At 47.7% G+C, this 20926-nt stretch overlaps 1 protein-coding gene across 4 annotated transcripts in view; it reads right to left on the bottom strand.

The window, feature by feature from the left end:
- Window positions 1-600: 600 nt before the first annotated feature.
- VASH2 (vasohibin 2) overlaps window positions 601-20926 on the bottom strand; it is a 37876-nt gene continuing 17550 nt past the window's right edge. For all 4 annotated transcript variants that reach the window (XM_045583123.1, XM_045583122.1, XM_045583121.1 and 1 more), the window contains 3 exons: window positions 17647-18028; window positions 16081-16196; window positions 601-3611 (listed from right to left, as the gene is read on the bottom strand). In XM_045583123.1, the coding sequence (XP_045439079.1) occupies window positions 3539-3611; window positions 16081-16196; window positions 17647-18028 (571 nt within the window). In that variant the 3' untranslated portion in view covers window positions 601-3538. The remainder of the gene's footprint in view (window positions 3612-16080; window positions 16197-17646; window positions 18029-20926) is intronic.

The raw sequence follows: 20926 nt of genomic DNA, 5'->3' as shown, positions 1-20926 counted from the left end.
ATAAGGGGTTGGGGAAACAGACATCAAGTTGTTTGCACTTTGTACCTGTAAATTACCTAATAAAGTATTATACTAGCACATCTGTGTCTGAGGTGTTTTTTTTTTTGTTTATTTTGTTAATCCTTACCCTAAGATATTTTTTCCATTTATACTAGAGAGAGAGTGGAAGTGCGGGGAGACAGAGATTGAGAGAAACACACTGATTGTAGGCTCCTTGACTAGGGCTGGGGATCAAGCCTGCAACCAAGGTATGAGTTCTTGACCAGAATCGAACCCATAGCCCTTCAGTCCGAGGCCTGGTGCTGTAACCACTGAGTCATACTGGCTAGGGCTGTGTCTGAGGTTTTCTTGGTAAGGTATACTAAGCTGTGTAAGCTGGCTTGTTGCCTCTTCTAAATGATTCCATCACCCTTTCCAGCTTTTATTACTTAGGCTGATGCTAAAATATAAGTGAATTAAGATGCACCAAAATAGAGTGATGTTTAATGTAGAGTTTGGAAAGGTGAGAGAAGACAAAATGAGAAACTAGTTGACTAGGACAAGTAAGTGGACAAGAAAAAATAAATACATCATGTTACATTTTTAGAAGAAAAACAATCCTTAAGTTTCCAGAGTGGTTTTATTAAAGTCTCATGCTGTATAAACATGTAAGTGATGAGAAAAACATGAACTTGAAACATGCACTATCTGACATTCTCTAAAATACATTATACAAGTTGTCATTTACTTAGAAAAATACCCACTAAAACAATCACAGTTTTCCTTAAAGATTTAAAAAAAATGTATTGGCCGGAACAAAGTCCAAGAGAATAAACAAGATTCTGAATTGTATGTCAAAAAAACTGTACAAGGTTGTACATAAAACTAGGTTACAAAAGCCTTGGGTATAGTAAGAATACTGAATTAAGATTTCCAAAGTTCTATTTACCAATATCTATTAATAAAATCCTTATGAAATAATTGACTTAGAAAAAGTGAAATGCTCATGATTTCAGAGTGTATAGAAAATACTAAATACCACTTTTTGAAGTAAAGTGTACTCAAAACAACACAACATGTAGTCTAAAATCAAGATTCCTGTCATTCATTTAAACTTTGCATTTATTGCCACTGTGGCTTACACATAACAATTCTCTTAACATAACTTTTTCAAAACTAGATTTCAAATAATCTTTCATTTTTGATCTTTTTGAATTATATAGCCAGTTTCAAAATCAAATTTTTTTGGGGGGGGGTGTGGAGAAATTACATCATGATTTTTTTGTTTGTTTTGACTTAAATTACAGCATTAGACTTTGTAAGTTTGGTTTCTTTCTCACATCTTTTAGAAATTAATATTCCATAGGCATTAAAAATAGAATGAAAACTAAAACATCTTCCATGAATTTTCATATTTCTGTGACTAACTCTTGCTTTGGGGAAATGATTAAAATCAAGTAGTATGGAAGAAATTGTTACTTAATTGAATCATCAAGTCAGTTGGCAGTTTTAAGGTTTATCCATTATCCATAGAAACAGTTTATATCCCTACTTTCCTCTTTTTTTGTAGGAAACGAGGCTGTGCAGCTATGGAGTTTTTGTATTTTAGTTGGGACAATACTTAGGTAATGCTTGGAAAATCCTATTCCAAGCTGTCAGAATGTTTGCAATGTTACAAGTAGCCTTAATATATAATAAAGTTTCAGATTGATAGTATCGTTTTCGGAATGAGAATAAAATGATTTACTGAGTACTCTAAATGCACCTGGCCATGGATTGCAAATGGGTTTGCCTTGGGAAAATATACAAAGATAACTCATTTTAAACTCTGCTGACAGATAATACTCTTCTTAAACCGATTAAGTTCAGAATTGTTAACTTAATGTTATTTTTTATTTTAATTGAGGTGTATACTTGCTCCTGTTTATGTAAAGACATTAGACTTCCTTCTTTTTCTAGAAAACAATACTTTCCAGTAATAACATTGACTTTGAGGGTAAAATGAGTTCATGTGCAGATGGCTAGAGAATGAAGTCCCTTTGCTCTCCATGTCACTCTCAGAGGCCAAGAATCTGAATGAGCAGATTCTTACCTTTTTTTAAAAAAAATCTCTTCCTAAAGTCATCTCATCAGAGAAAGCCAGAGGGGAGCCCTGAGACTGAACTAACACTTTTGCTGATTAATGGACTTCACTTTTGGTTTCATGAGTTGGCATGGTTATGAAAATAAAACAAATAAATAGAAGCTGTATGCTTGGTATTGATCACATAGACTTGGGATGCTATTGGAGTTATGCTGTATGATTTGCAGCCATAAGTCACTGTAACTACCATGTGCAGGCCAGGTAGTCATACTGTGCTTCATGGACCAAGTTACGCTTTCAGGTGTAACGTGAGACCTGAAGACATTTCCGTTAAAAAAAAAAAAAAAAAAGGTTCCATGCTTCTCTAATTCATTGCATTTTTCCAATACCAGTTCCTAAATGTCAGCGAAGTACTGGAAAATAATCCCATCGCACCCCATTTGGTCTTAATATAAGACATCAGAACAGGTCTCTCACAACAGTGAGTCCTTCGGAATCAAGGCCCAACTCAGAATTTAAGGATCAGATGAAATGTGAGCAGAAAGATGATCTGTTTCTGAAGACCTGCTGTTTCTGGTTTCTTTACCTTGCTGAGTTCTGTTATTAGAGGTAATTGCCATACTGCTAAATTTTCCCTGTACCGGGTGGTTGCTTCTACTTTTGTAGAGTCTGCAAAGTTTAAATGTTAGTGACAGGACATAGACTAGCTCTCACTGTGCTGTTTTTTGTTTTGTTTGGAAAGAACAAAAGCTGCTGTCAGTGAATGCTTCGAGAAAGAAGTGATTCCAAGATCCTAAAAAATGGTTTCCCGTATTGCCAGAAGAATTTCAGTGCTTTTTTAGCAAAACACCTGCATATTATACCTTAAATCTCATCACATGTATGCACCAGGAAAGAATTCCAAGCTTTGTGGCGGGTCCCCTTGGGAATTATTGGGGAACCCATACAAATAGAATATTAAAAAAAAAACACAAAACACCATTAAGCTTGCATATCTTGATGTCAAAATGCTGAGGTAATATTGACAGCTTAAAAAAACACTTACCAATCTTTGCCTCTGTTATTGCTGCAAAAAACATTAATACTGATTGAGTTACCTTACTATTATCAAAAGTGTGGGAGGGGGGTGTTTCAGAAACATTTAACTCGGTGAGGGATAATGGTGAAAGCAAGTTAAAAAAATGCGGGTAAATGGAAACATACAGAACTACAGTGGTCGTAGTACCCTTTCCGTCTGGAGTGAGGGGGACCGTCCAGCCCCAGTGGGGTTTATGACGTCAGCCTTTTCACGGTTGGCCCCTTTGTGAATTTTTTTTTTTACGTTGTTACCACCCACTCAGATTCTACTTCCAAAAGAATCCCTAAAAATAAAACCCACAGGTTCTTAATAAATAGTTGCAGTTCCTCCTGAAGATGCTGGATAAAGTGCAGAGAGAAGCACCACGAGAAGGCCTCTGGCCTGCTGGCATGGCTTGCCTAAATCCGAATCTGATAGCCCACTTCGTTCAGAGTGCTGAGGTCAGCCACCTTCTTCTCAGGCAGGGCGGGCCTACGGGTAAAAGACAGGTGGTGGGGCAAAGGGATGGGGCGGAGAAAGAACGTGATTAATATTTTCAGGGGCCACCTCTACTCCGTTTTTCCTAACCCTGCGATATTTGTCCCCACCCCAGCAGCCTCAGCTCCCAACTCCACCTTTTGTTCTTGTCCACCTTTTATAGATTTTTTAAGGAACACTTTAACAGGCTTTCAATCTAGAGTTCAAGAAGATGTATGGGTTGCTGAGTGAGTTTGTTCATCTTTAAGTCTGAAAATCAGGTCTGTCACGTTCTAACCTGTGACCCTCACAAGGGTCTAAAGAATTGCATTTACTACGGAAGGACTAAAAATGGGAGCCAGAGTCTCTTCAAAACCTTGGCTTCCTGGTGTCCGTGCCCTGGGGGAAGCCAGCAGCTGCAAGAGGTCTTGGGTGACTTGGTCTCCAGGAGAGATGCTGTTATCTGTGAGAGGGTTACTACTCCAGACTTGAATGTATATGATCAGGTGAACCTTTGAGAGTACATCTGAAAAAGCAGGTCACACTGCAAAGTCATTCAGAGGCAAAACATCTCTCTTCTCTAAATGCATTGTCTAAGGTACCTTCCCACAGACAACTACACCAAAGCATGTATGTGTCTTCCCCTCCACGGTGTACCCCACTTTTAGAAAATTTATAATAAAAAATTCTCTTTCTTTCTTTCTTTCTTTCTTTCTTTCTTTCTTTCTTTCTAAGTATTTTATTGATTTTGTACAGAGAGGAAGGGAGAGAGATAGAGAGTTAGTAACATCGATGAGAGAGAGTCATCGATCAGCTGCCTCTTGCACACCCCCTACTGGGGATATGCCCGCAACCAAGGTACATACCCTTGACCGGAATCGAACCCGGGACCCTTCAGTCCCCAAGCCGACGCTCTATCCATTGAGCCAAACCGGTTTCGGCAAAATTCACTTTCTTAAAGATTACGCTTGAAGTGCTCATAGCTAATCTTTGCTTTCTTAGAGCAATTAAAATCTGCTTTCCACACTACCTCTCCCAGTACGGTGACTGTGTAAGTATATATTTCTTACCCGATATAAATGAGTCTTGTTTTTAGTGGATGGTTTTATGGCACAGACTGTTAGTTGCCCCTCAACATCCACTCTTCACCTTCTTCAATAAAGACAACCCTGTTTAGCCAAAATCTGTTTGGCTCGGTGGATAGAGTGTCGGTCTGTGGACTGAAAGGTCCCAGGTTCGATTCCCGTCAAGGGCATGTACCTTGGTTGCAGGCACATCCCCAGTAGGGGGTGTGCAAGAGGCAGCTGATAGATGATTCTCTCTCATCGATGTTTCTAACTCTCTATCCCTCTCTCTTCCTCTCTGTAAAAAAAAAATCAATAAAATATATATTTTTTAAAAAAGACACCCCTGTTTCTAGCTGGGCACAGAGCTGCCCAGAATACACGCCACCTTTCTCAGCCTCCCTGACGCTGGGCGTAGCCTTGGACTAAGTAGACATGGGGAGTGGCTGTCAGTTACCAGGACACCTGTTCAAAGGACACTTGGCATGTGCCCTTCCGCTTCTCCCCCTTTCCTGGCTTCCTTGGGGAAGTGACAGCTGGGGCTGGGCCCCCAGGTGGCTCTCTGAAGAGGCCGAGAGTAGTAAGAGCCCTCCCACCCACCCACCCACCCAGTTGAGCTTGGTTCACATATGGTGAATCATGGGTAAGCCACAGCTTCAAGCTAACCTGTCCCACGGCCATGGGAAGGTTATCCTAATTGGTCCCGTTTCCCTCCGTTTCCCTCCGTTAACCCATGAATACAAGGCTAATTCAGACACATGCTGGGAACAGTGAGAGCTGAGTAGGCCTGAAGGTTAGTATTTAAAGTAAGGAGAACGTGTCTCTAGCCAGTTCTCTACAATTCCACTCAGGGCAAGCTGCCACGCCCTAAAGGAAGTGTAGAGACTGACTTCTAAGAGGCAGTCTCTTCCAGGGAGCCCTGGGCAGGACCTAGGCCCCGGTGGCTCTTTAGCTCTCCGGTTGTCCCTGAAAATGAAGCAATTCCTGGTGTTTAACAAGACAATCCCTGTCCCATGGCCCTTGCAGCATCCGCCAAAGAGCTCCCCCAGGTTCTGAACCTTCCTTCCTGGCCTGGGACCTTCCTCCACACCAAGCCACGCCGCTTTTGAAACTCTCCATGTGCTGCCCTTCCTGTATAACAACACTGCTTAGTAAGACACCGGCTTCCTATTGTTTGTCAGGGGTAAAGATAAATCTGCACTCACCTATTTTCTCTCCCTGGGTCCTGTCCCCAGGAAAGTTGGCAGCAGGGTCGGCTACAGGGTAGGTCAAGGAGAGAACAAAGCTTCCCCCCTCAGCCCTGAGGTGTGGGAGTCCCCACAACCAATCACAGGCACGCCACCTCCTCAGGGCCTCACTTAGGAGCCCCTCAGCCTGGCGGAACAGAATTTTCACCACATTTCTCATAGTTTGTGTCTTCCTAACACTCCACCATTTACCTTTACTCATGTTCTTCTATTGGTACCCTTGAAAATAAATGCACTTTAATTTGGGGTCTTGCGCCTCCATTTTCTGACCCTTCCATAAGCACTTCCACCAGCTCCCCCAGGCCTTCCAGGTGCAGAGAAGTGTCTATTATAAAAAGCTTCTGTGCATTAGGCCTTACTGTGTGCCAGGCATTGTTGTAGGAGGGTTATAGGGATGAATTCTCACCATAACCTGATGGGGTTGTTACAGTTACTAACCACTCAACAGGGGAGAAAGCAGAGGCACGGAAAGTTAGGAAACCTGCTCAAAGCAACGTCACACGGCGAGCAAGTGCTGGAGCCAGAGTCTGTCCCCAGGATGTAGAGCCCATGTCCTTAGCCAGATGCCAACCGCCCTGTCTGCCCTCTGCGGCCCACGCAAAGCATCCTCCCAGGCGCCTCCGCACCGCGGCTCCGGAATGCCCTCCGCATGCCTTCCCTTCCGCCATCCCTTCAAGGTCCAGCCCAGATGCGCCTTCTCCCGTGGAGAATTTCCTGACTTCCTAGGGCATTTCCGTTAGTTCATCGGTTCCAGAATCCTGCAGGTTCCTAACCTTGAGCCTGCCCTGGAGACTGGGATCACCGTGGGAGCAGGACCGAGGAAATTCATCTGCGAATCCCCACGGTTGAATATCCTGAATCTCTCAATAGACCGGTCCAGCTCTCACTAACATGCAAATGGCTGACGGGGCTTCATTCTGTTACCTTTACCGGGGGGCTATTTTCATTTCAACAGAGACAAGGCCCTCGGCCAGACAATCAAGTCGCCGTGACAACATTCTAAGAATCAGTAAGTAGGAAGAACATGTTTGTTTGTTTGTTTCCGTATAGGGGAGGCTTTACCTCACCTTGGAAGCCACTTGGGGAACCTGCCTACTCGGGAAGCTCATGTGGTTCTGCAGTGACAGGAAGTGTGAGGGCTTCCAAAGGAAGGGGACGAGGCTGTATCTCCATAGGTACCCAGAAACTAGGGGAGGAAACAAGACTAACATAGGCAGGAAATGAGAATCCCGGTAAACTGCCTGGAAGAGGAAACCCTTTTCTTTCACAGCCACACTGGCCACCATTTCCTGGCCTGGCGAAGGGCAGAAGTGGGTTATCACAGTGCCACCTGCCCGCCGGCCCAGCCAGAAACGCCGCTCTGACCCTGCCAGCTCCGCTCGGGGCCAGAGCTGGCACTGTTGTGGGGGCAGAGGCTCTTCCAAGGTCTCCCCCGGCTAAAATTAGAACATTGCAGGGGATTTATTTTTAAGAAACACAAGCACTAGGGTGATGACTCAGCCGCATCTGCACTTGCCCAGAACATCTCATCGCAGCCAGAGTTATTCTTTTAGACGGACTGAAATATTTCTCCAAACGCTTCCCCAGGCCCAACAAGGAAAAGAAACCAGAAGACTTTTTTGAAAGGCCCTCAGGCCGCCTTCTGTTTTACAGGAAGCGGGGTTGGGGTCTTTACGTTTGCTTTGCGCACTCTGAGGAAGCAGAGAATACAACCACCAGTGGTAACCCCAGCTGCGTCTGTTCTCACATCAATGTATTCAGGGAAAATGAGGGTGATGCTTGACGGCCTGCTCCCACGAGGTCTATGCTGAACCCCAACCTCGGGCCTGCAGTCCAGGGTTGGCTGAGACGGGCTACTCAGGAGGCAGGTTGGGGAGGAGAGGCAGGGGCCCCAGAGAAGGTATTCTGTGCGAAATTCTCCAGCGTTCGCCACTGCTGCCTAGGCCTCGGCATTGCAGGGAGGGTGGACCATCTCTCGGTGGCTCATTGAGTCTTTCACCCGCGCTGAGGCTGCCTCAGTGCCCGGAAGCGCTTCGGCCGGGATGCGGATGCCAGGGCAGACTCAGAACCAGAAAGTGGGCAGCATGTTGGGGACCCAGCTGGGGATGACTTCGCATCCTGGGGCTGAACGTAGGAGGTGGTGGGTGTCTCTGAGACTTAAGGTTTAAGAAAAGCAGCCGTGCCCAGCCAGCGTGGCTCAGTGGTTGAGCATCGACCTATGAACCAGAAGGTCAAGGTTCGACTCCCAGCTGGGGCACATACCATATTGTGGGCTATATCCCCAGGGTGGGGCATGCAGGAGCCAGCCAATCAACGACTTACCCTCATTATTGATGTTTCTCTCTCTCCTTCCCTCTCTGAAATCAATACAAATATTTTTAATAAACAAATAAACTAATGAATAAATAAAAGCAGCAGCAGTAAATGGAAGGGAAGCCACCAGGGTTCCCCCTAAACCACACGGTCCCTTCCTGGCCCCCCTGCCTCCACTCTGCTTGGCTGCTGTCAGGATGCATCAGAGGACCTGAGTGGCAGCGGGAAAGCAGGGCTCCTGAGACTCGCTCAACACTTACTCACAAGAATTGATTTAGAGCACTTTGTGCCAAGAACCTTCCAGGTTTTGGGATTACCAAGATAAACACTTCCTGTTCTCAGTGGAGCTAAATCCATTCCCTTTCTTCCCAAGCAACTTTACCTCTTGCTTCTCTCCCTTCAAGTGAGACGCTGCAGGGTCATGGGACACCTGGGTCCACTCAGGGGTGCCTGGTGGGGACCCACAGGCCACCAGTCAGTCCATCTATGCTTCTGGCTCCTGGCTCCCGAGGTCACAGCCCCACAGGGTGGGGTGCCCGTGCCCAGGTGCTCGCCTGCACGTGCCCTCACAACCAGACACTTGGTTCTTAGTGGACTCGGGATTCCTGGAAGGGATGCACGGAAAAGGTGCAGCTCTAACGTCACCTCTTTGTTAAGGACGCAGATCAGAGGAGGTCAGGGTGGTACCAGCTCAGCATTCACAAGCTCAGCTGGAGACCCCAGGCCCTCCCGACTTGCCGAATCTGGAAGGAATCAGTTCAGGCCAGGCCCCAATTTAGGACTGTGGCCTATTTGGGTAGGCCTCCTCTGCAGGAACCCTGGGGTTGGGGACTGGTTCCTTCACACCTGTCACCCTCATTCACGGCCAGTCCTGCTCCTCACTCGCATTTCTTACTTCCCGGGACTGCAGACACCGCTGCTGGCAGCTGACAGGGCAGACAGCTGAGGCTGTGATGTAAATAGGATTCGGCCAAGACAGGTTTGGCTCTGAAGAGACTCTCCAGTCCTTTGCCCTTTCCTCCAAGCCCTCCCCAGGCAGGAGGCTCTGGCTGGAGACCAAGAGCCATTGGCTCTTGAGATTCCAGGGCACAGTTTCGGGGCTCTGATCTCAGGCCTCCTTTCTGTCTGGGATGGAGAACCCTCTAGGACCCAACCCTGTCTGACTGTCTACAGTGGTCAGCTCCAGAGGCCTGGCTCTCTGCCTAAGGCGGTTTCCCCTGATAAGGCCCGCCATTCCATCTTGGTTTCTCTAAGCATCCCCAGAGACCCTGGATTATGTGAAATCCCGTGGTGAGCTGAGCTGGAAACTACCTTCTCTGGGAGTCTGGAAAGAAACCCCACACCATCTTGGAGGTTTTACTTTTCTCTCCATAGCTTTTCTTCTCTCTCTTATTCTACACACACACACACACACACACACACACACACACACACTCCCCCCCTCTTTCCCCTCTGCTTTCCATGCTAAAGAAATTTCCTCCTTCCCATCCTTGGGGATATTTTCTCTTTTGGGATCTAAACAGAATGACTTTTTTTTTTTTTTTTAATAGATTTTATTGATTTTGAACAGAGAGGAAGGGAGAGAGATACAGAGTTAGAAACATCGATGAGAGAGAGTCATCGATCAGCTGCCTCTTGCACACCCCCTACTGGGGATATGCCCACAACCAAGGTACATGCCCTTGACCGGAATCGAACCCGGGACCTTTCAGTCCCCAAGCTGACGCTCTACCCATTGAGCTAAACCGGTTTCAGCCAGAATGACTTCTTGGGCCCCATTCAACACACTGTCAATGTGATTAGACCACGGAACCAAATGGATTATCCGTGACTTCATTAAACAGCACCAGTCTTGGCCCTCACTCAACCAGATGCCTGGAGACATTTTGCTGACTCTTCACCACCGGGTGCAGTGGGAGTTCCATTGTCCAACCGCGGCCCCGCAGTGAAAGGAGACCTTGTATTAAGGTGGGGCTGACTGACCTCTGCAGCCCTGAGAGTGAGCAAAGCCCACTAAAGCCATGACCCGCCACCAAGACTGGGACATTGTGATTTATAAGGAGAAATTCTCATTTTGGTCTTCAACCCCATTTTCAGCGCAGAGCTCCTAAAACCACTGGAATTTCCCAAGGGATTAGAGCACTAGGCACATCTTTTGTAGTAAAGAGGTGACTGTGGGTGGGCTCTTGGCTGGAGGTGGGCATCAGAAAGGCCAAGCAGTGATTAGAAGCTTGGGATTCTTACCCTTCCCCATTCTCCTGAGAAGAGATAAGGGCTGAAAATGCAGCTCATTATCAATCGTGCCTCCAAAAATTTCCCAAAAGTATGGGGTTCGGAGAGCTTCCAGGCTGTCAAACAACATCCACACGGGAAGGGTGACATGCCCAATTCCACGGGGACCTCTCACCCTATGCAACTCTTCATCTTGCTGATCATCTGTGTTCTTAATCCTACCCCTTAATAAACTGGTAAACGTAGGTAAGGGTTTCCCTGAGCTCAGTGGCAAATTAACTGAACCTGAGGAGGGGGTCCTTGGAACCTCTGATCAAGAGCCGGTTGGTCAGAAGCATCAGTGATAACTTGGGCTTTCGAATGTCATCTGAAGTGTACGAAGGGGTGAGGGGGATAGTCTTGTGGGGCTGAATCCTGGTAGGTAGTGTCAGATTTGAGTTACACCGTAGGACACCCAGCTGGCGTCACCGAGAATTGCTTGGTGTGGGGAAAACCACACATCTGGTAACCAGCAGAGATGACGTGTCTGTGTGAGTCATGAAGGAGGCACACAGGAGAGAAACAGCAGGACAGAACGGTGGGGTTGGTCCCTTCACAGAAGGACAAAGACTGGGATGGTTCCATATGGAGTGAATGACGAAGAAGGCGAATCAAGGAGGAAGAAAAAAGAGAGGAAAAGAATCATGAACAGCAATGAAGAGTGAAGGAGGGACAGAGGACAAAGGAGCCAGACAGGAGAGAGAAGACAGAGGTTCTGGTGCGTCCTCAAGGACTCTTGCTCCAATTTGGAAGAACGTTCCATGTGTCACTCCAATGGGTATGAGTTGCTTTCAGGCTACCATAGGCAGGCCAGCCAGAAAGCCACTGTCCCTTCACCTCTATCCTCCCAGGTCCAGATCACAGGCAGCAAGCATAGAGCGAGGACTGTCAGAACTGGAAAGGACCCCAAATGACATTCGGGGCTCTCAGTGAGGCCGCTGCTGCATTTTAGGAACTGGTTCTTTACCGGGGAGGATGGTCTTGAGTTCCATAGGACATTTATGGTCTCTGGCACCCCAGGGCCCTAGAGGGGAGCACCCTCTCACTTCCTCTCCCACAGCATTTCTTTCTTTCTATCTTTTTTTTTTTTAATATTTTATTGATTTTTTACTGTGAGGAAGGGAGAGAGATAGAGAGTTAGAAATATCGATGAGAGAGAAACATCAACCAGCTGCCTCCTGCACGCCCCCCACTGGGAATGTGCCCGCAACCAAGGTACATGCCCTTGACCGGAATCGAACCCGGGACCTTTCAGTCCGCAGGCTGACGCTCTATCCACTGAGCCAAACCAGTTTCGGCCCCACCGTATTTCTAACCCTTCTCCAAAGGTGTCCTGGCCCCTGTTGAGAGCCACTGTGGACGCTCCTCAGTGAAGAAAGAGCTAGGAGGGGACTGAACTGTGAAGACAGAGGTTTAATTGAGGTCACAGAAGACCTTGTACACAGGGATCTCAACCTCCATTTCCCCGTCTCTAAAAACCACAGGAACCACTTGACTGCTCCGTGTGGAGGGTTCTTTAAACGCTCCTCAAGGAGAGAGAATGAGAAAGGACTGGTGGGTGGAGAGTCGGGGAGTCGTTTCCCTCTAGAGACTGTCTCAGCTGGCGCACCCTTTGCTACGTGCCACTCAGCTGACTGTCAACCCAGTGACACGGATCCTTCTTGCCGGGATTATTCCGACAAGTGCAAAAATAGAGAGGCATGCAGGGCTGGCAGTGGCTCCCGCTGCAGAGAGGAGGGGCGATGTGCAGCCGCTAAATTTACCCACACACAGATGGCCTGGGACCCCACAGCTGATGGGCCTCTTGCCTGTTATGGCATTTTCCACCCTCTGGGCCACTCCTTAACCGCATCATGGCACCCAACACATTTAGAAATGACTTGACGGCCTTATGTCATTGCTGAAATAATAACTCCGTGACAAGAGTCTCCAGACCCTACTGTGCCCTGACCATACTACAGTAGGGTCCCCAGAGTTGGCGGAGTTATTGAGCCATAACAAAATTCGCCACTTTCTCTTCTCCCCCAGCAAGGTTACCTGGAGAAAGGCCTATGTGACGAAGGCCCTGGGGTAGTGAAAAGTTCCTTTTCTCTGGACACACCTCTGGGAACCAGGGTGTTGGGTGCTAGTGTGTCCCCTGGCGGAAGCAGGGATCTAGAGAGGGAGGGAGGGGCTTGGGGCTTGCGTTCTTCCGGTGATCCCCACCTCTGGCAGCCCTTCATTCTACTCTCATTTCCTCATCTCACTTCCCTCTCTTCCTACATGGCAGCCCTGGGAACCCTTACCCAGCCCTGCAGTTCAGACTTCAGGTGTAGGAGGGGATAGGGAGAGAATCTTCTCTCCTGTTAGCACATCAATCCATTTTGAAACTTCAGTCAAGTATCTGTCTGCTAGGGCAAAGAGAAAAGTAATGGCAGGCAGGGGTTTCCAACACCAACAATAACCCTGGGCTCACTGGATTTGCTCATATAAAATTTTCCACAGGAACGGAACTCAAAAAGCCACCTAGGCTTCCTTGATGATAAAGCTATTCCAATGCCAACTGGAAAAGTCCCCAAATTCTGACCCATTGGGAGGAGTCTACGAAGAGAGACTCCAGGGAATGAGGGCTCTGCCCAGGAGAAAGGGCTGTGGGGTAGAGGTATGGGTGCAGGGGACTCAGGGGCTGGAGGCAACCACTCTTCACCACTTTGCAAAAGTTTATTTTCACTGAACCATGAGCCATCACCTCTGTGCTCCGGGAGCCTCCCCGCTGGGCATGGAGGTGATGGAAGTGAACCCCCATCTTCCTGCAGGTCTTCCATCCCAAAGCCTCCAGTGACTACTGTCCTCTCCCCCGTCTTTCTCCCCATGCCCAGGCCCACTCCCAGGCTTCAGGTGGGCAGGAGGGGAGAGGGGAGTGGGCCCACCACTGGCAGATGGCTTTGCACTTACAGCTGTGGCAGTCTAACATCTGTCCTCTGCAGGCACAGGCCTGGTTGCTTGCTTTGACTGCATAACAAAGTAGCCAGAGATTAGGGTATGGGCTTGGCCGGGGGGAGGACTGAGAACTGACTTTCTCTATCTGGTCCTCTCTATCTGGTCCTCAGGAGAAGAGCCACTGGACTCCTTCCACAGGGACCTCAGTGGGGCCCAACCATTGAGGGACCTCTAACTTTATCTAAGCAACCTCACTATCTAGAAGCCCAGGCAGGACTAGGCAGGGCTAAGCCCCTGAACCACACTCGATGGCCTTATCGGCTCCTTCATCTTGACATCCTGTTATTTTTTTAAACTTTACTTTTATTGGTTTCAGAGAGGAAGGAAGAGGGAGAGATAGAAACATCAATGATGAAAGAGAATCATTGACCAACTGCCTTTTGCACGTCCCCGCCTATGGATCGAGCCCATAACCTGGGCATGTGCCCTGACCGGGTATCGAACCAAGACCACCACCTAATTCATAGGAGGATGCTCAACTATTGAGCCACGCCAGCCAGGCTGACCCTGTTATTTTTTAAGGCCAACCCCCCAGTCAGTTCTCCCATTCTGACTGATAAATTAGTGGATGTCCACGTGTGTCCCTGGACCTGGCTCATCAGCATTGCCTGGGAACTCGTTAGGACACCATGCTCTCAGGCCCCACCCAGATCTGTTGCATTAGGAATGCTGGGGGAGGCGCTCGGCAATCTGTTTTCACAAGCCTTGTGGGTGATTCTCCGCTAGCTCAAGTTGGAGGACAGGGTTATAGGACCCTTCTCTCTATCCTCCACTGGGCCCTTGTGCTGTGTGCAGCCCTTTCTTCATCTGGTACTGACAACCTGCCCTCCTCCCCACTCCCCCCAGATGGCTCGGCCTCCTTCACAGGCAGGATAATAGCATGTAATATATAGTCCGTCCACCTCCATCGCCTCATCTACCATTTTCAAACCCCGCTTCACTTCCCCGCTTCCTATGCAGCTGTCCTCCGTGGCACACGCATGCCCTTCACACTTCTGCTCCAACCTCACTCTCTGACTACCTCTTTGCACTCTTCTGTTCAGATTCTTCTTCCTCTGGCCTACTCAGAGCCTTGACATCACTTCTTTCTTCCCTTTCAAACTCATCCAGCTATCATGTCAATGGTCTCTTCAAGGACATGGTTCTCATATCATTATCTTTATTCCCCAACTTCCTCAAGTTCCAGATCTGCAGTTCCAGCAGCTTCTAGGACACTGCCACTGGATGCACAAGAAGCACCTCAAATTGCATAGTCCAAACTCAAAGACACCTTCTCCCTCCGCTTTTCTCGAACCACCACCACCACCACCACCACCTAGCTTATCATTCTGACTTTTGTCTGCACAGCCAACTTCTGCGATCTTATTGGTTTTACCATTCCAAGTCAACCACGGTAACGTTTTCTGGTTAAAAACTTAACATGCCATGGACTGCAAAGTTCTTGTGGGTCCAAGTAAAATGGATCCAATGGGAATTATCTCAAAAGCCAACATCTGCCATCCGTTCTGTGCCTAAATTCATTGGGCAGAGAATGCTTAGGGTTTCTCGTGCTCTGGACCTAATCTAGAGGGAAGTGCAGGCTGTGTGGATTGCTCACTACTTGCTCAAGATTAGGAGCTCCTAAGGGAAGGACTCAGCCCCCTTTGAGCTGAAAGAATAATAAATCAGATGAGAAGGCTTCCTCCCCTGCTCCAGGAGCAATCAGATTCCTATTTCTGGGTCACTTGCTCTAAGCTAAATGACCCTCTGGGGAGGGTTTACACGTTCATAGTCCTCAGAGACAACTACTACTTTGTTAGTGAAAGCAATGATGGATGTTTGGATCAGAAAGCAGAGGCAGAGTTAGGGTCAGGATCAAGGATCAAGGGTGATGGCCAGCATCAGGGGCAGGATTAGGGTCAGAACCTCATGTGACACAGCCTGCCACTGTTGTTAACTGAAGTATTATTTTTCCCTCAGTGTATTCATGGCCCAAATATCTGCCAGCGGATTAATCACTGGTTACTTTGAGCATCTCCAATCTGTCATTTCGTAAGTGGGTGATTTTGACCTAAGAAGTAGGTGTGGAGTCACTAGCCTCAGGACTAAAACAAGGGGGAGCAGAGTCAGCCAAGAAAGAGGGCGAGTCTGTGGGTATTTCTGATGCCGCCGCCCACAGAGGGTGATTACAATTTCTGCTGGGTACGGAGGGCTACAGGGTTTGAAGGAAGTTCATCAGTTCCAACAATCCCATTTTGGGAGGTGAGAAAACCTAAGCCCAGAAAGGTTTCGTGATATGCTTACAGTCACGGAGCTCCCTAGTAGCTGAGATGGGTCCAGACCCAGGATCCTAATTCTACGTCCAGTGTTCCTTCCATGCTGCCAGGATGTGGGGCTATTCTTCATCTCACACAGTCTTAGGCTTACCTCTCCACCTGTGTCTACAGCTGACTGTCAGCGAGTAACAGTAACAGGGGTGATGTGCACAGTGGGTCCTTCTCCATAAGAGAGGTCTCCCGAATGAGGACCAGCTGCTTGGACATCACTGCTTGGTCCAAGTGTCAAGCCCAGGACACAGCTTTGTACCCAGGGCCAGGACAAACCCACAAATGTTGAGGAAATACTACTCACGATTTGTCTCGCCTGCCGAGCCGTCTCGGGGGGCTTGCCTGTCTCCTTCGGGGGGACAGGGATTTCCCCCGGCTTCTCACTTGGGTTGGAGAGTGGGCACTTGCAGGTTTCAGGATCTGAAGGAGATATAAGGAGTTGGCATACTGGGTTTCTAACGGCCCCCATTCTTGAATCTGCCCCTAGCCCACTCATGATCACATGGTTTAGAAGGCCCTGAGCCGGGAGACTTCTAGGAGGAAGTCTGAGACACCGAGTTCCTCTCTCATCCTTCGAGAGCAAGAAGCAAAGGTGCCACTTCCCAGGGGGTATGATGCCCCCTTTACCGAGGCAGAGAGAGAGGAGCAGAGCCCAGTGCCTCAGCTTCCTGGGCTGTGTTTAGTTGCTCAGCAAGTTCCTCTCTGGTGCAGGCAAAGTCCCATCTACACTGCCCCAGAAATCAGCGTGTTCCTTTGACTCTCCACCCACACACACGCACAGAGTGGTTTCAATTTGCCAGGAATCTCCATTCCAGGTCCCACAGAGTGCCGATGACAAGTCCCCATGTGCTGAACATAACCGAGCCTGAATGTGGAAAACCCCTCCCCCTGTGGTCCTCAGTGCCTGCACAGGCTTCTCTCAGTGACTCCACAGGCGCTGGAGGGACAAGGACAGCAGGCATCATGTCACATGGGAAGTGACAAGGTAGAAGGAAGGAGGACTTATGAGTGAGTTTATATAAAGCCAGCAGAGCCTGTGCTCCTTTGTTTGCCATTGAGACACCAGGGCAGAATTTTTTTTGCCAAAGAGCTTTGCTGTTTATTAAGCAGAACAGAAATAATGTGACTCTTCCAAAGCTGGGGACCCATTCACTCATCCTGGTTTGCCCAGGAATTTCCTGGTTTTAAGAAAAAAATTTTTAAGTTGATGAGAGAGATAACTTGTTGTTCCACTTATTTATGCATTCATTGGTTGACTATTGCATGTGCCCTGATCGAGGATTGAACCCACAACTGTGGTGTTTAGGGACGACACTCCAAACAACTGGCGACCCTGCCAGGAAATGACTTTCCTGGTTTTAAGCACTGAAAATCCCATACCCTGGGGAAATCTTCAGTTTCAGGGAAACTGGGAAGATCAGCCACTCTATTACACAGGCAAAACAGAGCAAAACAAAACTAGAGTCTTAGTATAAAATGACTAACATTTTAGATTTGATTTCATAGGAAGAACTGCAGACCAAACTTTGCTGTAACTATAACATCTAAGTTAGCTTTAGCTCTCGTTTTTTAAGTAGTATATGCAATGAGAGACTTTAATTGTCCATGTCAAACAGCAAACGGCTTATCTTTTTTTGTTTTTTAAATAGGGTGGCTATCAAACAAGATAACCTCAAGAAAGTTTTTACCATCTCAGAAATGTGGGGAGGAGGCAAGAGGAATTGGGATGGAGGGGGCGGGGAGAGGGAGAGAGAGAGAGAGAGAGAGAGAGAGAGAGAGAGAGAGAGAGAGAGAGACAGAGAGAGAGAGTGAGAGAGAGAGAGAGAGAGAGGGATATCTTTCATCCCTCACTTGCCTTCCCAGCACCTACCTTCATTCTCATGTCCCTGGCATATTTCTCCAGCTCCTTCCTTATGTCAGCCCTCAACATCTTTGAGACGTTGAGGACCAGCTGCTTCCACTCAATGGGCTGGAAGCTATGAGGCTCATGGGGGACGTACAGCCCAATCTTGACCTTCTTGACCGTGTGCAGGTATTTCTTGTAGGAGTCTTCAAAGTCAAAGATAAGGTCACTCAGAGTTCGAAAGGTCAGCGGCTTGTCCATCAGCTCTGCCCTTCGGCTCATGCCCAGTGAGCCATAGTGGCCATTGCAATAAATCCCCAGCACGACATGATGAAAGTAGTTTCCTGAGAAGTAGGTTTTAAAGCTGATGGGGAATCGCTCAATGGAAGGCTGTCCGTTGGTTAAATATCTTAGATAAGTCCGAGTCAAGGAAGATAAAGGAGGCCTTGACAATTCACAGCGCCAGGATTCCCAGGAAGGGAAAAGGGTCATGGGTCAGTCCATCCCTCTGCCTCTGAGCAGGCCGACACCCAACCTTTCCAGACTAATCCTCTTTGAAAGGGTTCACAGATATCTTTGAGTACCTACTGTATGGTGTACCAGAACCAAATTAATGTGGGACAAAGAGGAAAAAACGTCCATCTTCTTTAGTAATTACATAAATGCAAAACAAAACAATAACAAGTACTTTCTCCTCTCTCGGTTTTCTACAGAGGGGGACAAGCTTTTAAAGGGTTTTATATGCATTTGGAAATCCCCAGATGTTCATTCTGGCTGGAATATGTGGAACCTTCCAAGAACTGAAGGTCTCTGCAATGTTTGGGGGAGAAATGACAACCAGAAGCAAGGCAAGGCCATGGGCAGGTGAAAGGGACAGACTGACTGATTAACTAATAGATGGCAGAGACAGAAGGTGTCAGAATGGTCATACGTGCAGTCCGTCTCTCCTCCCGATGACCCTGCCACAGAAATGACACAGCCTTGGGGACCACACAGAAAGCTGCCTGCAACCGCTGAACCCCAGGCCCTGCTCTGTCCCCAACCCACCTGGCATCGCAGCTCAGCTCTCTCCACACAATGGGCTGGTTTGGATGGAGTAACCCAGCCTCTTACTGTTATTACCTCAAGTTTGAGCTCAGGAACCTTATAAGGTGCAGCTCCAAGTAACTGCCCCACTGACACCACGTTGTGGACCAATGGACAAGAGGCACCACATCCTCAAGTCCTTCTCACAGTCTGTTGGACCGCCCAGGCCTGGCCATGGACAGCCGAAGACCCAGCCTTTATGGAGAGGGTTACTGGAATCTCATAAAGTCACTCCTCAGCTGAACATCTTTGGTGACTCCGGATTGTTCCTCAGCTACATAACAATCCAGGTGCTGAACGTGGCGGCCTGTGCACGGTAAAAGCTCAGGAAGTGGGGACAGTCCTCCACCCTCTAGGACTTGTCTTCACCATCTCTGGCCCCCTCTCCACTTTACTTTCCACACAGTGGCCAGAAGGATCTATTTAAGCCAGAAGTTGGAACATGTCACTCTCCTGCTCACGTTTTTAGTGTCTGCCATCCTCCCTGGAACTTGTGACAGAGCTCTTTGCACAAAGTGCTACCACAATTTGGTCCCTGCTAGTCATTCCTTTGTATAGTCTAATTTTTCCATCAACCTGGACTAGCACCCTGACCTACAGCAGACCTGTGAGTTTTGAAGGCTGCACCCTGAGATCATAATGAAGGCCCAGATCTGTGCCCACTGCCCTCAGCACATATATCCTGCACCCCATCCCCGAGCCCCTCCAGAATGCAAAGTCAAATATAACTGAAAAATGTAAAGCCTTTCAAGTGACTTTTACATTACCAAGCTATTATATAAGGCCAAAGTGATCTACGAAACTTTCTGAAACATGCCACTAAACACACTCTACATCATGTCCCTACTGTGGTCTAACTTGTTTTATGCCTTTACTCACACACCGGCCTTCCAGCATGAGGGATTCAAACCTGGTACAGATCTCTGGGGTCTCCTAAGAATCGTGATGACAAGGATGTTGTGGGCTCACACAGCTTGCACCCCTTGCAACAGCTTCACTATTAACCCCTCCCCATTCCCAGTGTGAAAGCTTCCCTGACCTTCCTCCGTCCGTCCGGGTAAGTATTTCCCCACCAACCCCCAGTAACGCCCAGAGCACTTGTTTACTCTTACAGCGTTCTGATTATTTGCTGTTTGTATATTGTGAGGGCAGGAGTTGTGTTGGGCATCCTGCTACCTCTCTTTGGCATAGCATTTCAGGCACACAAAGTGCTTGCACACAGAGTATTTGCACACAAAGTGCTTGCACACAGAGTGCTTGCACACAAAATGCTTGCACACAAGTGCTTGCACGCAAAGTACTTGCATGCAGAGTATCTGCTGAAAGAAGGCGCCTTAGATCAAGAGAATATGTTTCCTTACACGTAAAAGGACTGCTTAAAGAGTGGGAGGGCTCATCCAAATGTCCTTAAAAGACAGAAGCTGCGAGAACTCAGCCCACAGCCCTGAGGTTAGCAATGACCTCAATGTTATCATAGAAGGCTATTCTCTCAAAAATGACTTCTGCTTTCTCACTACTTCATCATGTGAGATAAACTGGCAGTCAGGGAGTGAGATCACATCCTTCTGAGGCCTCTTACATAAAATCTCTCTTGCTTTCTGGGGTGAGTTCTCTGGGGCTGGCTTAAGGGCATTCCTCAGTTGTTTAAGTCAGTTTAACAAACACTTACTGAGAGAGCACCTCCTGGCCAAACAGCCCTGGGCGGGGCTGTGGGGCCAACGCTGAAGAACTGCAGCCCTTCTCTGCAAGTCTGATGAAGACAGAGACTCAAAAGGGACCACGATATGGTCAGAATGGCGATTCCTCAAAAAAACAACTAGATGTAGACTTACCCTACGATCCAGCAATTCCACTTCTGGGTCTAGATCTAAAAGAATTAACAGCAGGGACTAGAATAGGTATTTGCACACCCCTGTTTACCGCAGCATCATTCACAATTGTCAAAAGGTAGAAACAACCCAAGTGTCCATGGACAGATGAACTGATAAACAAGTGGGGAATACCCATAAAATGGGATATTATTCAGCCTTAAAAAAGAAGGTAATTCTGACGGGGCTGAGTGTAGGTGGGTAAAGGGGAGGGGAAATGGGGAACATCTGTAATAGTGTCAACAATAAATTTTTAAAAAGAAGGTAATTCTGACACATGCTATGACATAGATGAACCTTAAGGACATTATGCTAAGTGAAATGAGCCAGTCACAAAAGGATAAATACTGTAT

The sequence above is a fragment of the Pipistrellus kuhlii genome, unplaced genomic scaffold (assembly GCF_014108245.1).
Source record: "Pipistrellus kuhlii isolate mPipKuh1 unplaced genomic scaffold, mPipKuh1.p scaffold_m20_p_18, whole genome shotgun sequence".
NCBI classification, from domain to species: Eukaryota; Metazoa; Chordata; class Mammalia; order Chiroptera; family Vespertilionidae; genus Pipistrellus; species Pipistrellus kuhlii.
Note: the sequence above shows the minus strand (reverse complement) of the source record. Positions and strands in the feature narration are given on the sequence as shown.